Below are 14317 nucleotides of genomic sequence, written 5' to 3' on the forward strand. Positions count from 1 at the left end.
CGCCGCCGCCCGCCGGGGGCTGCAGGTGCAGCGCGGGGAGCCGGCAATCAGTCCGGCCGCGCCGCTGCGACTGATAGCGGAGTCGAAGGCAATACGAAAGGTGAAGTAGAAATTACCTTCCTGGGACGGGAGGCGGGGGAAGGATGTGCCTGAGCAAAGGGGAGCAAGTACGTGATGTGCCGAGTGTCCCGTCAAGGCCACCTTTGCTTACACTAGACCTTGACTGCAAAAGCAGCAGCTTTGCACGTTGAGAAAGCGATCAAATCTGGTTTGGGAAGAGTTCAAATTGTGCCTAAATGCATTTTAACTTTTAACATTTTTTTTCTTTGTATTTGCAATACGGTATAATTACTGATTTGAGAGGGCATCTAAAACATGGCTTCACCATGGCTTGATGCAAAATACACGTCTTGTTTTGGGTTCCATTAGGAAGAAGACATGCCAGAAATATGACTTACAGACCCTTCCTCCCCCTCCAGTAAAGAGAGTACATTGATATGTCTGTCTTTAGGACATTAAAAGGCTAAACAAAACAGCAGAAACATGGCAGAGTGGTAGACTGGATACTCTAACATGTTTCATACCTCCAGCTTTTTCAAATAACTTTGTGTTTCTTGAACCTGAAAAAAGTCCCTAGATGCATGGAATAGAGAGACTTACACGAGGACATATTTTACTTGTGGAATTGTTATCAGAGACCTGTTTTGAAGGGGTCATCACTAAATTCATTGCTCAAAAGAAGCTTAGGTAAATGAGGGTATTGGTGCAAAGAGACTCTTCTAGATAAATTGTAACGAAAAGGGAGTTACATAGAGCTTACAGAAATAAAGCAAACCAAGGAATTATTGAGTATTTTTTGACCAAAATACATGGTAGTTGCTTTTGTGACTCTTTTCCCATTTTGTGTGTTGCTTCTTTTTTTTTATGTAATTGAAGAATGTTAAGGAAAGACCAAAATCYGTTTACATAATGTCATTCTTGTCAGGGACCATCTGCAGTCAAGAAGTCACCATCCATATGTTTACAAGAGATAACTAAACTGAAAGATGTTTGTATGTTTACAATTTACTGCACCCTGAATCAGTGATACAATGTTTTTCCCTGATATTTAGAGACCAGTGAAATGATCTTTTCTACTACACCTGATTTAAGTAGTAGCCAGCAAGTTAGATATTTTCTCAGAAAACTTCATTGTTGGTCCAGAACATGTGTTAAATATAGTTTAACAAAATCAGGAAGTATCAAAACATAATAAAAAAAACCCTCAGAGTTTAATTAAAGCCATCTCCCTCTCCTTCCAACTTTATACAAAGAACAGTGTTTAGCTATATTAATAACAAATTTGCTCTCCATAAAATCCCTGTTTCCACCTCTTAGATTTTGCAGAAGTTTAAGGGTGTTGTATAGGTATGGTTGCTGCTATTAACTGCAACTAAGAGAAAAATCTTACTGGTTCCTATATACCACTTTATTAGATTGTTTTGTTGTTCAATAATAATAGTATAAACATCTTCTGTCAGAGTTCATTAAAGTTTTAGATCATGTCTACAGGAACTTTATATTCTCATTCTAACATTCAGCAAATCTCTGGCATGTCTTCTTTATCTTTTTTCTTCTGCTCTTATGTGTTCCAATGACAGTAGTTAATGGTTTCTAACATAAAAATGTGAGAAATGCTTGTAACTTTCAGCTGATCACTTAAAATGGTTGAAGTTTGCATTGTCCTTTAGAGCAAGGAAAATATTAGGAAAACTGTTAAGCAGATTTCTGTCTTACTCAGAGTTTATGAAGGGCTTTTATACAAAATCTGAGAGTTGTGTCTTTGGAATTTCGTGTTTATAATTAATAGGCTTATTTTTCAGAAGATAACCATGTTGTCATATGATAAAATGTGTGTTTACTAGTGTTACAAAACAGAAGAAGACTTTTGCATATGGGAGCAGTAAAGCAGAAATATGAATTTGTTGTTGCCAGAATATTTGCTGCTAAAAATGTACATATAGATGCTGTCATTTCAAATTTCAGAAGAAAATGTTGTCTTTTTAACTGCAGAAGAACAAGGCTTTGTCTTCCTCTAATTCTGAAGTGAAAATTGTCACCAACAAGAAAGCTAAAACCTTTTAAAAGTAGGCATTAGTAGTAGAATGCTGAAACAAACTTCTGGATTAGCTTCATTGGCTTTCCTGCTTCTTTTGCATCCCAAAGCATAAGCTTAAATCGTCTCAGAAGGACAAGGTCCGCCAGTTTATGGCATTTACCCAGGCTGGTGAAAGGACTGCTATATACTGCTTAATGCAGAATGAATGGAAACTAGAAGTGGCAACAGACAACTACTTCCAAAATCCAGACTTGTACTACAAAGAATCCATGAAAAATTCAATAGACCGGAAGAAATTAGAACAGTTGTATAATCGATACAAAGGTAAGGCTTGTTGTTCTTTTTAATTTTTTTTCATTTCAGTGTTGTTTCTGCTTTTTCTGTTTGCCATTTGTAAGGACTTCTAAGGAAAGATTGCTACCCACTGCCACATCCATACAGTTAGTAGCAGAGAGATAAGAATGAAAAATGTTTTAAATGCTCTTAATGTTCAATACACAAATTCTCTATGTGTTCCTGTAGAGTTCAAAGTAAATTCACATTAGGAAATTAAACCTATAATGAGGAAATAGTGTCAGCTACATATGGTAGCAGGGAGAGTGAAGCAACTTACTTGACCTTTTGCTGATGACTGCTAATACCTGTATGTTGCACTTTGTGTGGCAAAACAATACACATGATTCCTATGCTAATATTTGGTTAATTTAGTTCAAATATAGGAATATTGCTATCCATTAAAATTAAAAAAATTTTAAATAATATTAAGGCTAAGAATCTGACAAAACAATCAAGCTTGAAGTTGCATCCTTAATTTATTCTTCGTGCTTGCATGTTACAGCGCAAATGATATTCCTGTTGTTCAGAGAGGCTTTGAGGTAAAATCACAAGGAAGTGGATTAAAGGCAGGGTTGTTTCTTTTCCATTTCTTTTTATTTTACAATATTGTTAAAACAGGAAAAATAAGAGGAAAAGATAGTCATGTAAATGTAAGAATTTATGTGATCCAGGTAACAAAGCTTTTTGAACTGTGGCCATCTCACATGAATACATGCATTGTTTATTAAATATTAGTGCAGAGCAAGTTGGAATCATTACCAGCCACTGCCTGGATCCAGAAAAATCTTATATTTAAAAAAAATGGACTGTCAACAATTCATCAACTATGATTTTATATACTTTTCTAATTTTTGTCTTTCAATGGCTTTATATACACTTTATCCTGTTCTTTCAGTACTATTTTTGCCTTTCTTGTTATTCTTTAAATGTGTGTTCTATTTTAAGCATAGATATTTTTCAGTATTTCATTATAAGGTGGTAACGAATTGCGGAGCGACAGAAAATCAGCAAAACTGGAGCGTTTCCTTGTGTATGTGAAAAAATTTAATGAGTAATCTTTTATATATTTATTTATTTTTATATATACATATATATATATACACACACACATATACACACATCAGTCCAGCAGCACAACTTTGCAGTTCTGACACTGAGATCACAGTAAAACATRTGAACTTAAAACTTTCACAGGATGTGAAAGAAAATAATTAAAGGTTTGTTTAAGTACCTTTTCCGTTTTTCATATGCAACATAAACTTTATACCTTGGCCTCTTGACAAAAAGGAATTCTTTTGTCCTATAGGGCCTAGAGAATACTACAAACATTGCATTATATTTGAAATCTAAGATTAGAGATATTTCATTTTCTGTGCTATCTCTGCATTAGTTTTCTTATTTAATATCCAGCATCTCTATCAAAACAATTTCACTTTTATTTGTTCCTAGTTACCTGGATGCTGTGAGCAATGATAAAGATGGAATAGTCCTTGTTGAAATCCATCAGAATTTTTCCACTGATCTCCATACCCATACACCTTTTGCCTTCAGCTCTTCAGTTATTCCCAGATATACCAGAAATGAATTTTACATGTTCTAGAACTAAATCTGGCATACAATAGCCATGTTCACTTGTTACTCCTGCACAAAGGTCCCCGATTTCAACTGAATTATACCATGGGTAAAGATATTTGCTAAATTAATTTCCTGTCCACTATTTAAAATTTACCATTTTTGCCACTGTGGTAGTGACAGAAAAACTAGAAGAGATTTTATTTAAAACCAAAATCTTGCTTTCTGATCAGCTTGTAGGATCAGGATTTAAAACGTAGTGCAGCTGAAAATCTTACCAGCTTCCTGTTTAAGGAGTTGAGAGATACTTTTTTACATAGCACAACCGATTATACTGAAATGGCTTCCTATCAAGAGTTTGGAAAGACAGTTCTGTAATTTGTAAACTGTCGTGTTTTGAAAACAAGAGATGTGATTTTTAAGAAAATTACTTCAGTTTACATGTAGATCTTTTTTTTTTTTTGAGAATTCTGTTACAGCCTTGTTGAAATTCCACAGAAAAAATTAAATAGCTACTATGTTTTATAGGAATTACTTAAATAATTTGAGGCACAAATGGAACCAGTCCGATATAGTTATCCATGAAAGATTTATTGTTACCTTTTAGATTTACATTTCATTATTTATAAACATAAGTTTAATGTTAAGATTGTGACAAAAAGTGCAATTCTGGTTCTAAAAAGTACTGAACTGAGTACCACTATAACATAATGTTTGTTAAATTGTGTTGTTTAGCTTAAGAYGCTGTTGTGCTAAGGCATTGTTTGAGCACTGTTTTGGTGATTTCCCTGGCTTACAACTAAAAAATAAGAATCTTTCAATTAACTGGTCTCTAAACAGTTACAGTTATTTTTTCCTTCTCATATATCGCTACAAGGAAAAAAAATTGTGGACATACTTAGTAGTTTTTTAACATTTTTTGGGGGGGTTTGTTTGTTTGTTTTTAGGTATGTGCTAACCAGTAAATATGATGTGTATTTTCATGTATTTTATCAGCCTTACCATTTTTTAGCTATAGTCAGGCATTTCCTCCTGTTCATTCAGATCTTTCACAGAGCAATGCAGAAAGGAAGAAAAAAGACTTTTTTTTTTTAAGTTAGCTGGTGAATRTAGGAAAAAAATGCAAGCCAATTCTTTGGAAAGCTTGCCAAATACATAATCTACTTACAGCTGCTCTTTAGGTACTTTTAAAATTAACTATATTTTGASTAAAGACTTTAGTTTTGTGAAGCTTATGTAAAACTGAAGACCTGTGCTATGCAGCATATCAAAGCTGTGCTGGTGATTATTCATAAATATTTTTAATGAGTAATTGTAATTCTCCTATTTGTGCTTTGAACTGCAGACCCACAAGATGAAAATAAAATTGGCATTGACGGTATTCAACAGTTCTGTGATGATTTAAGCCTGGACCCTGCCAGCATCAGTGTTCTGGTTGTAGCATGGAAGTTCAGGGCAGCTACTCAATGTGAATTCAGTAAAAAGGAATTTGTAGATGGCATGACAGATTTGGGGTGAGTATCCATTTCTGCATAGTTCAAAGTATAAGGCCTGAGCTCAGTTTCTATTTAAAATGTTTGTATTTGAATCAAATGTGAAGCTTTGAAAACTCTTCGTGGCTTTCCTTTGTTATAGTTTTGTTATGCCCAAGTAACCTATGCTGTCAGACTCTACAGGCCTTTGTCTAAATGTGTCATGGGTATGTAAAAGAGAACGTACTATGCGACTGGATTTACACAATAGTTGAGCTTGTTTTATTCTTGATAGTCTAAATCTTTTACTGGATCTCACTGAAATGGTTAAACCAGAGTTATTTAACCTAAACTGGCACTTGTAGAATTTTCATGGTGGTGTGTTGAAAGATGGATTGATAGAAAATATTGATTTAAAAAAATGAAGCTATTGAATCAGTATATTGGTACTGTTTAATTTCCGTACAATGATTACCTTCTTATCCTCTTAGAGATTCATACTGACAACGGCTCATTCCTTCCCCCTCCTAGTGCAGTTACAAACAATTGATAAAGTGTTTGAGTTAGCTGAAGGAGAGTGGAAATGGGAATGAGAGTACGGAGACTGTATTCTCTTAAAGCAGACAAATTGCTGCTAGAAAAATAAAACTTCCTCTGTTGGCATCATGCCAACTCTTATCACCTTTTCATGAGAGAAAGTTCTGTAAGCTGATGGAGAGAAGTCAGAGTTGAAACTCTTCTTAGTGTTGCTTACGTTCTTAGATCTGCAACAGAACAAAATGCAGTTTTACCCACTCCTCAGTGCTTTTTTTTTTTACTCACTGCTCAGTGCCTTATTTAACAATGATTAAATAAGTTTTGGGTTCTTACCACTTAGAAGTTTTAGACTTCCTTTTCCAAGACCCAGAATAAAATCTAGATCGCGTAATTCACACAGACAACAGCATTTGAAATTATCATTTGCGAATCTTGATTAGTTTCCTAAAATGCATATTTCCAGTAACTTGTAATACATGTTGCTTGCATAGTTTGTTGGTCAATGTATGTCTTGTAATCTCTACCTCATTTAGAGGGTGCAAATAAGAGGGAGTACAAGCTATCAAGACTCACGGTTTTTAGCTGTTAAAGGCCATCTGTTCAGTCCCTGGTGATGGTGGTGCCAAGCTCAACAGGTGCTAAAGGCCTGTAGTGTCCTCTCTTCCTTCGACTGGTGCTGTACTGCAAAACCTTAACAATGACCTCAGCAAGGCTTGAAGCAAAATTCTGATTCTGTGAAAATAATTCCTAACTGTACAGCAAGGAAGACAATATGTTGATCTTTTGATGTAGTTCATGTAAGCACATGCATGGTTGTATTATGATTTTGTATTCAATTGTATGCTGTTAGAAGTTGAAAGTCGCTGGAGATGAAAAAGTAGAGTTCACTCAGTGTTGAAGGTTGATATGAAAGCAGATAAAATGTGCAATGTTTTGCTTTTATCTTATCATCAAATGCACCTTTTCTTTTTACTGGTTTTACAAGCAATAGTTTTCTTTTATTGTCTTGTATGCTAGACAGTTCATTTTACAGAATATCTGTAAGAAACTAAAGTCAAAATCAGGATATTAGTGGCGGAAAAAGTTGTTTAGTCTGACTGGCATAACTGGGAAAAAATTTTTCTTTCTGAATTTTGAAACTGTTCTGGGTAGTGGACTTTGAGGTTAAACCATGTTGCTTCTGTTTAATAATAGAATCAAGCATTTATCACCATAAAATAATGTTTTGTGTGTACCTCTTACTTGGAAGATGAAGTATTACTCATATTTAGAAGGATTTAAATGATTTTTGTGAACAGATTGCATTAGGTAGGTAGAGAACTACAGTTTATTACTTGGATGCATACTTTTTGTTGCTAATATAATTTAATTTGATTTTAGATTGGTCCACTGCAGAAAGGCATTAATAAGGTGCCAACTTCCRTCAAATCAATGGTTGTTTCTTGAGCAGGGGGCCTAGCAGTCTGTTGCTACTGACCTCATCAATTATTGACCTCTTTCTAAGCTTTCCTTTTTAGGTAAGGATATTCAGAAATTGTGATGAAACAACTTTTGATATCATCTGAAGTCCACTGCTTTATTTTGTCCTTTTCAGTCTGATTTTTTTGGGTGGAGGCTGTGAGAATATGTGATTATCTAGCCATGGACAACAATCAAGTGCTCATGCTGTTATATTAAGGGCTGCCAGCATTACCTGATATATCTGACAAAAAAGGTTTTGTTGAGCCACCTGTGGCTTCTGGCTTTGTTTTGTCCCTTCATTATCATGTTGCTCCTATGTCCTCATGACTCTTGGATACAGTTCAAAAGAAATCTGTTATTTTTGCTCTTTTCTGCTCAACATTCCTGCAGGGTTTTGGGGAGTATAGTTTGATCATACCTCGTAGCAACTAATATGCTGCTCATTGGTAATTCAGGGTGGTTCTTGTTACGTATAGGAGATGCAGCAACAGTGGTTTTTAGCACTGAGCATAGGTTTTAAATGAGAAGAAATAGGTTGAGACTTAGTCCCTATAGTATGTGTAGAGTGTGAATGAGAACCATCTAGATGGTATAAGTGAGTGTCCCCATTAAGTAGATCAAGTCCCCATGAAACGGGTTCTCAGTTGAAGGCTGTTGGTGGAATTCTTTACTTTTTCTTTACCAGATACTATTGGAGGCCAGAGAAGTACTTATCTTTATCTGTACTATCTAAGGCAGTTAGAATCATGTCTGCATTGTATGGATTTTGCCATAGTTATTCATCCTTTAATAAATTTTTTCTTGAAGCTTTAAAATATATAAAACATTTAGCTGCTGAGAAATTTTAAGTGCAAGAAATTTATTATGATAGCTAGCTCTTTGAAAACTATTTTCTTTTCTATGAATTTCTAGATACAATTCAAAGTATTGGTAATATCCCCAAAACCTTGAATATTCATTTGATTCCTGGGTGTGCGGGGAAACCTTTTTTCTTTCAAAATTGCATCTTGTCAGCTCAAGTACTTTTGTTAGAAATACTTAAGACTGAAGTATGTTAAGGGATGCTTTTCTGTTAGGACTTAAGTAACTTGATTCTATCTTAGCTTTATCTGTATCAGGCTGTTAAACAGTTTGTTGGCTTTCAAGGCATTGGGAAAGGCTCATCTTTTTCCTAGGTTTTATCCACCAGGGGACCATGGTGGGGAGAAGACGATTGCAAGTAATAGTTCATTTTGCTGGAAAGTCTTCTAACGTTAGGGTTAACTGTTAATGCAATATGTGGTCCTTTGTATATAGGAACAGGGAGTAAGTAATGTGTATCTAGATTAAAAAAAAMCCACCTTACTCTTGTGTTATAATGGCTATGAAAGGGGAGAAGGCAGTGGATTCAGTGAGGTTTATGTATTCATTAAGAATAGAATAATGCCTGTTTGAGTTTATAAACTCATGAAGAGACTGAGAAAGAAAATGGAACCACTGAATCCTATTTGGGTTGTGTAGTTGTGGATGCCTATCTATAACATTTCACCTAGTATTGTTTAGGAGAAAAAATATAATTGTGTGTATTTTAAAGAATGCTAACCAACAAGATGCTCTGTTTTTCTTAACTACTGTTTGATTTTGTTCTGTTTGATATTATTCTGAGACTAAACTTTTTTWTTATTATTATTTAAATATTTACRAATAATGTGATTCCTTTTGTAATAGGTGTGACACCACAGAAAAACTGAAAGCTCTATTGCCAAGACTGGAACAAGAGCTAAAGGATCCAATAAAGTTCAAAGATTTTTATCAGTTTACTTTTAACTTTGCTAAAAACCCTGGACAAAAAGGTCTAGGTAAGTAGAAAAAAACTCAAGAAAATATCCACAAACAGTGAAGTCGGTTCCAAGTGCTTCCAATTATATAGTAGTCTCAGTGATAATTGTATAGTAAACTCATTATTGGTTTCTTTCCTTGACTTCTCCTCTTCCCTTTTTAATTAATTTCTTCTTTAATGTCCCTTTGGTACAGATAATTTAACTGGGTTTTCTGCTATTTTTGACGTTATCTCCTCTTATCAAAGTACCTCTAGTTAGAAACCTGCCATCGTTACCCCCCCCCCCCAAAAAAGTGAGCTGGTGAACCCCTTGTGTTTTGTTTTGTTCAGCACAAAACTGAAACAAAATCCTTATATCGGGTCAAAAAGAGGGAGAAAACTCTGGTCAGAAGTCTACTGACCTCTAAAGAATTTTTACATAAGAATGTGGACTAAGACTAAAGTTAAAAAAAAAAAAAAAAAAMAACACTGTGGATTTGGTTCCAGAAAGTAGGCATATATAAATACATTTATTTTTAATTCTTATCTTCTTTAAGGTTTGAGGTTTATTTTTCTGTGCTTTGTATTGCTGGAGTAAAATGGATACATTATTTAAATTCCTGTTTTATTCTCATACTTCAACTTAACACATTTATTGAGTTTGCAAATAGAATAAAACATTTTTAAGATGTCATCTGATACCCTTTCAAATTTATGTCCAATTTCAAAAGACACTGTGTATGAAGGAATTAAGCTCTTTTGTGTGAAGCTTATTAGAACAGCACCATACCATCATCACTGTTCTGTTTGTGCAATAGTGAGGAGGAAGTGTTTTTTTTAGCCTAGCCGCTTTAACTCTGCCTGTGTTAGTAAATACGTATTAGTAAATACTTTTTCTGAAAAACTTTTGGAAGAGAAGGGGTCTGTTCCTCATTCTTTCTTGGGTGTTACTTTGATTATTATCTTTTGTCTTTCCCAGTATCTTTTGTTTTGTTTTGTGGGCAGCTTTTCGTCAGTTTCCCTTTTACTTCTTCTTTGACAGCAATTTCTTTTTTCATTATATGTGGCACGTTTTCATGGATCATGTGCCATCTTTCCAGAAACAAAAATGATGTAGTCCTGTAGTACAGCTTTGTTATTGTTCCTTACCAACTTGAATGCGTCAACTTTAAATGGGCAGTGTAAAACAGTGGTTTTGTGTAGCTTAGTGGAATTGAAGTTCATTAGCTAATTGTTCATTTTCTTGCTACTCTTCGTTAAAAAGCTTAGTACTTCTAGACTGGGGAAAAAGGTAAGTCAGTTACAGCTAGGGTTGAAATTTATGGAATACCTAAAGAAATATTACAAATGGCTTCCTGTTTTAATTGGCTCAGTTCCAAATTGAAACTCATATACTTGGGAAATATATCTCAAAAGCTTTTCGCCTGTGTTTGTACAAAGAGAGAGGGAGGGAAGGCAGCCCAACCCAGATTATGAAGCTGAACGTGCTGTTTATTTGATAGGAGAAGGAAAAAGGAAACTTACTTGTTTTTCATTACTTCTCCTTATTTGGTATGGAGGCCCTTTCATTTAAAAGCCTATCCCTCTGTTGTGTAAGAATGGACCTTTAGGCAATAAAGCACCTAAATACCTTCTAGCACTAAGAATTCAAGTATTAGTGGGAGAAACTAAGCACAGAAATGACAAGTTAACCTTAAGATACACTGTAGAAAGAGTTGATGGAATTGTTTCCAATTCCAAGTTTGAAGAATTTTATTAATTCTAGTCATACTGTTTCTTAATTTCAAGTAGTGCTTAGTTCTTACATGGCAGTATTTGGGGGCTTTTTTGTCAGACTTTCTCATTTTGCTAAGGTGATTTTAGATATGAAAATAGTCAAGGTTCAACTAAAAGCAAGTGAGTGCTACTCTTGTTACTTCAGTGTAGATACACCCTACTCCTATGTGGTGTGAACTTGGGCCACTGCAGGCTGAACAGGAAGAGTGCTGAGCAAGCATGTTAACTAACATGACATTTCTATGTGCTTGAGGTCAGTGATAGCTTAGCCAAATAAAAATTAACACTGTACAAGTTTGGAGCTGGAATCTTTTCAGGGAATTCCATTATATTCAGTGAGGCAGGGAAAAGGAGAAAAAAAGTTTATAGGCTGGTGTTTGCAGCTTATTGCTTCCTGTTCCAATTATTGAGGGTTATTTTTGTTCTCTTTCAGCAAAAAAAGCGTTCAGCAAGCAGAAGTTCAGTCAGTTATCTTACAGAAGTGTCAGTATGAGCTGAGAATTCTAATTTCTTCAGCCACATCTAGTACAGTCTTTGCTTTTTTTGTTTTATATCCTCTTCTCTATATAGGTTATGTATTTTCTTCCAGAAAAAGAAGTTGTTCATCTTCTCTCCCTCTCTCCAGAACCATATAGAGGTGTTTGGTATTTGTGCTCCAGTGATTGCATGGCCTGCTGTCAAGGAGATACAGGAGCTTGTCTCATCCTTGTACAGAGTCTGTTTCTTTCTTACTAAGTTTGGAGCCTTGGCTCAAGATGCTTTTATGAATTCAGTCCAGACAGTTAAACAGAATGCACACTTAGAGTTGTTACCAAATGAGCTGGTGTTAACTTCTGCCTAGCTCTACCCTGCTTTCTCCTGAGGTATAAATCTCTCCTTCATCTCCACATACGTGTTAGATGACATGCAGTGCTACGAAAGTATAGGATGCTCCTAAGCAACTGCCCTAGCTGGTTTGCCTTAAAATTGTTGCTGATTTGGTCTTTGTGTAGTCATTCACATAACATACTCACATTTGAATTATGACTTGAAGACTAAAAGAGGTCAGTAAGTTTATGGAAAATAGGGTTTAAAAAAGACTTGGACATTACCTCTTTTTATCGTCTGATAGCATTGACTCTTCTTGGATATGTATGACTGAGAAACAGTGAATGGTTTTAATTGATGAAGTGGAAAAAATCAAAGGAATTGTTTCCTGACTTTCAATTACAGAATATTTTAATGTGACTTTTCTGAGTCATGAAGTATCCACTGCTCTCTTACTACAGTGGAAACTTAAAAAACCACCTCTGGTAGCTGCAATGCTCAGTTTAGGACAGTGATCTGTTTGCTGAAAGAATATTTCTTGATTCTCAGATATCATAAACATGACCTATAAATATTCCTATTTGAAAATTAAGCACATTTGATAAAGTGCCAGTGGCAAACAGGAAAGTCTTATTCTTAGGAGATTATTGATAGTGTAACTTTTTCAAAAAGAAGACATTAAAATGATACGTCTGTTGGATCCTGCAGGCTAACTTTTAACACCTCTCTCTCTTTTTTTTTTTTTTTTTTTAATAGAAGTAAAACATGAGACTAGAGCTCACCAGAAAAATGTATATGTGAAAGGCAAAGAAGACTCATTTATRCAATTATTTTTCATGTTTATTTTCTTAATATGCTGAAATAATAAGAAATTACTCAAATACCTCTAAAATGACTAGAGCATCAGTGTTTGGACAAGAGTCATGTTCATTGCTATATCAATATCTTAACATGTTTCTGATTAGAACAAAACTATCTCTGTTGTTTAACAAATCATAAGCAACATTTATTACTTTTTTTGCCTCATTTCTAACTCCCGAAGAACACTGGGAAATAAAATGACTCATGGATTTCTTTTCAGTATGCCAGGTGATCTTCCAATTTAAATGATAGAGAAACACTTATTTAGTTTATTCTCTTTTGCCAGACAGGATTGACTGTTGCCTAAACCATTCCTGACAGATGTTTTTCTAAGCAAGTGTTCAGTGGTATGCTAGCAATATATACTAGCGTACGGTTTCAGCAGCTGTCTGCAGGAAGAATCAAGATCAGATTGGCGGTGGTCCTCTGGCTGAAAAAGTTTGGGAGCCACTTCCTTCACTTAGTATACTCTTAAATTTCTGATGACAGATTTCATATTTAGACAATCTATTTCAGTGCTTGATCACACCTATTGTTAGTTTTTTCTTTTTCTAGCATATAATTTCAATCTCTGCTGCCAAATTTAAGTTTGATACTTGTATGTCCAGAGTAAATATGCATATGCATTTCCTTACAGTTAGTAACAGTTTTTTACATATTTGGCAACTATATTTATGTCCTCGCTTAGTCTCTAGACTGAGTAAAATGAACTGCCCTGATAAATTTTATCTTTCAGGTCTCTGATAGTTTCTGTTTTTTACCTTTGCACTCCAGTTATCTATCTTTTTCTTGTCCTGTAGTGCCCAAACAAGCTGGAAAATCTATTTTGTATGCCTTAGGTGTTTCACTCCTTGCTTTACATCTCAATATTAAGTTTGCTTATGTTAGTAATACTGATAATGTCAACAATTTRTGATCCTTTGTATTTGTGGAATTCTGCAGAACTGCTGTGCACCCAGTTGGTTCCGATCTTCTATTTCTGCAATTAATTATTCCTAACAACACTGTACACATCTTTCTAAAGAAATGTTTCCTACTTATTCAACTGTTTTTCCAATTTGTCCAGACAATTTTGAATTCTAGTCCTGACCTCTCCAGTGCTGCACCTTTTCCAGGCCTTGTATTATTTGCAGATTTAATAAGTTGTTCTTTGTTGTATCATCTAAGTTACTGACTTTGTTAGTCAGTGCGCTGGACAGCATTAGATACAGGACTGGCCCTTGTGATTTTGTTGCATTCTTCCAGTTTGACAGAGAATTGTGATGATTAACATTTGAGTGCAATCTTCTAGAATCTCATCTGACATTTGCAGAGTCTCAAAGATGATAGGTAGCAGTTTGAGATTGCTTCAGTCAGTTCCCAAAATATACCAAGATGAATTTCACCATGCCTAGCTTTACTTTGGGCACTAGTGCTTTTAGACTGAATTTCTAAAAGCTTTTTTCTAGAATTACGGTCAGTTTTCAGTAAACTAGTTTTTCTGGAGCAAATCTTGAAAAATCTTCTATGTGTCCACAACAACAACATTTCTCTTTCAGGAGATATCAGCAGGAGATATAGTATCCTTTATCACACCAGAGGACATCTGTAGGGAGGGAG

General features: G+C 34.9%; 1 protein-coding gene across 4 annotated transcripts in view; it reads left to right on the forward strand.

Moving 5' to 3' along the window:
• Nucleotides 1-6: 6 nt before the first annotated feature.
• The window catches only part of DCUN1D2 (defective in cullin neddylation 1 domain containing 2), a 29244-nt gene continuing 14933 nt past the window's right edge, over nt 7-14317 (forward strand). The window contains exons 1-4 of one of the 4 annotated variants that reach the window (XM_026054992.1): nt 7-100; nt 2206-2422; nt 5352-5520; nt 9184-9314. In XM_026054992.1, coding sequence (XP_025910777.1) covers nt 2248-2422; nt 5352-5520; nt 9184-9314 — 475 coding nt within the window. In that variant the 5' untranslated portion in view covers nt 7-100; nt 2206-2247. Of the gene's footprint in view, nt 101-126; nt 2423-5351; nt 5521-9183; nt 9315-14317 lie in introns of those variants that run through there. The other 3 variants (XM_026054972.1, XM_026054986.1, XR_003251785.1) reach the window with 3 other exon arrangements.

The sequence above is a fragment of the Apteryx rowi genome, unplaced genomic scaffold (assembly GCF_003343035.1).
Source record: "Apteryx rowi isolate R43461 unplaced genomic scaffold, aptRow1 scaffold_123, whole genome shotgun sequence".
In the NCBI taxonomy this organism is placed as follows: domain Eukaryota; kingdom Metazoa; phylum Chordata; class Aves; order Apterygiformes; family Apterygidae; genus Apteryx; species Apteryx rowi.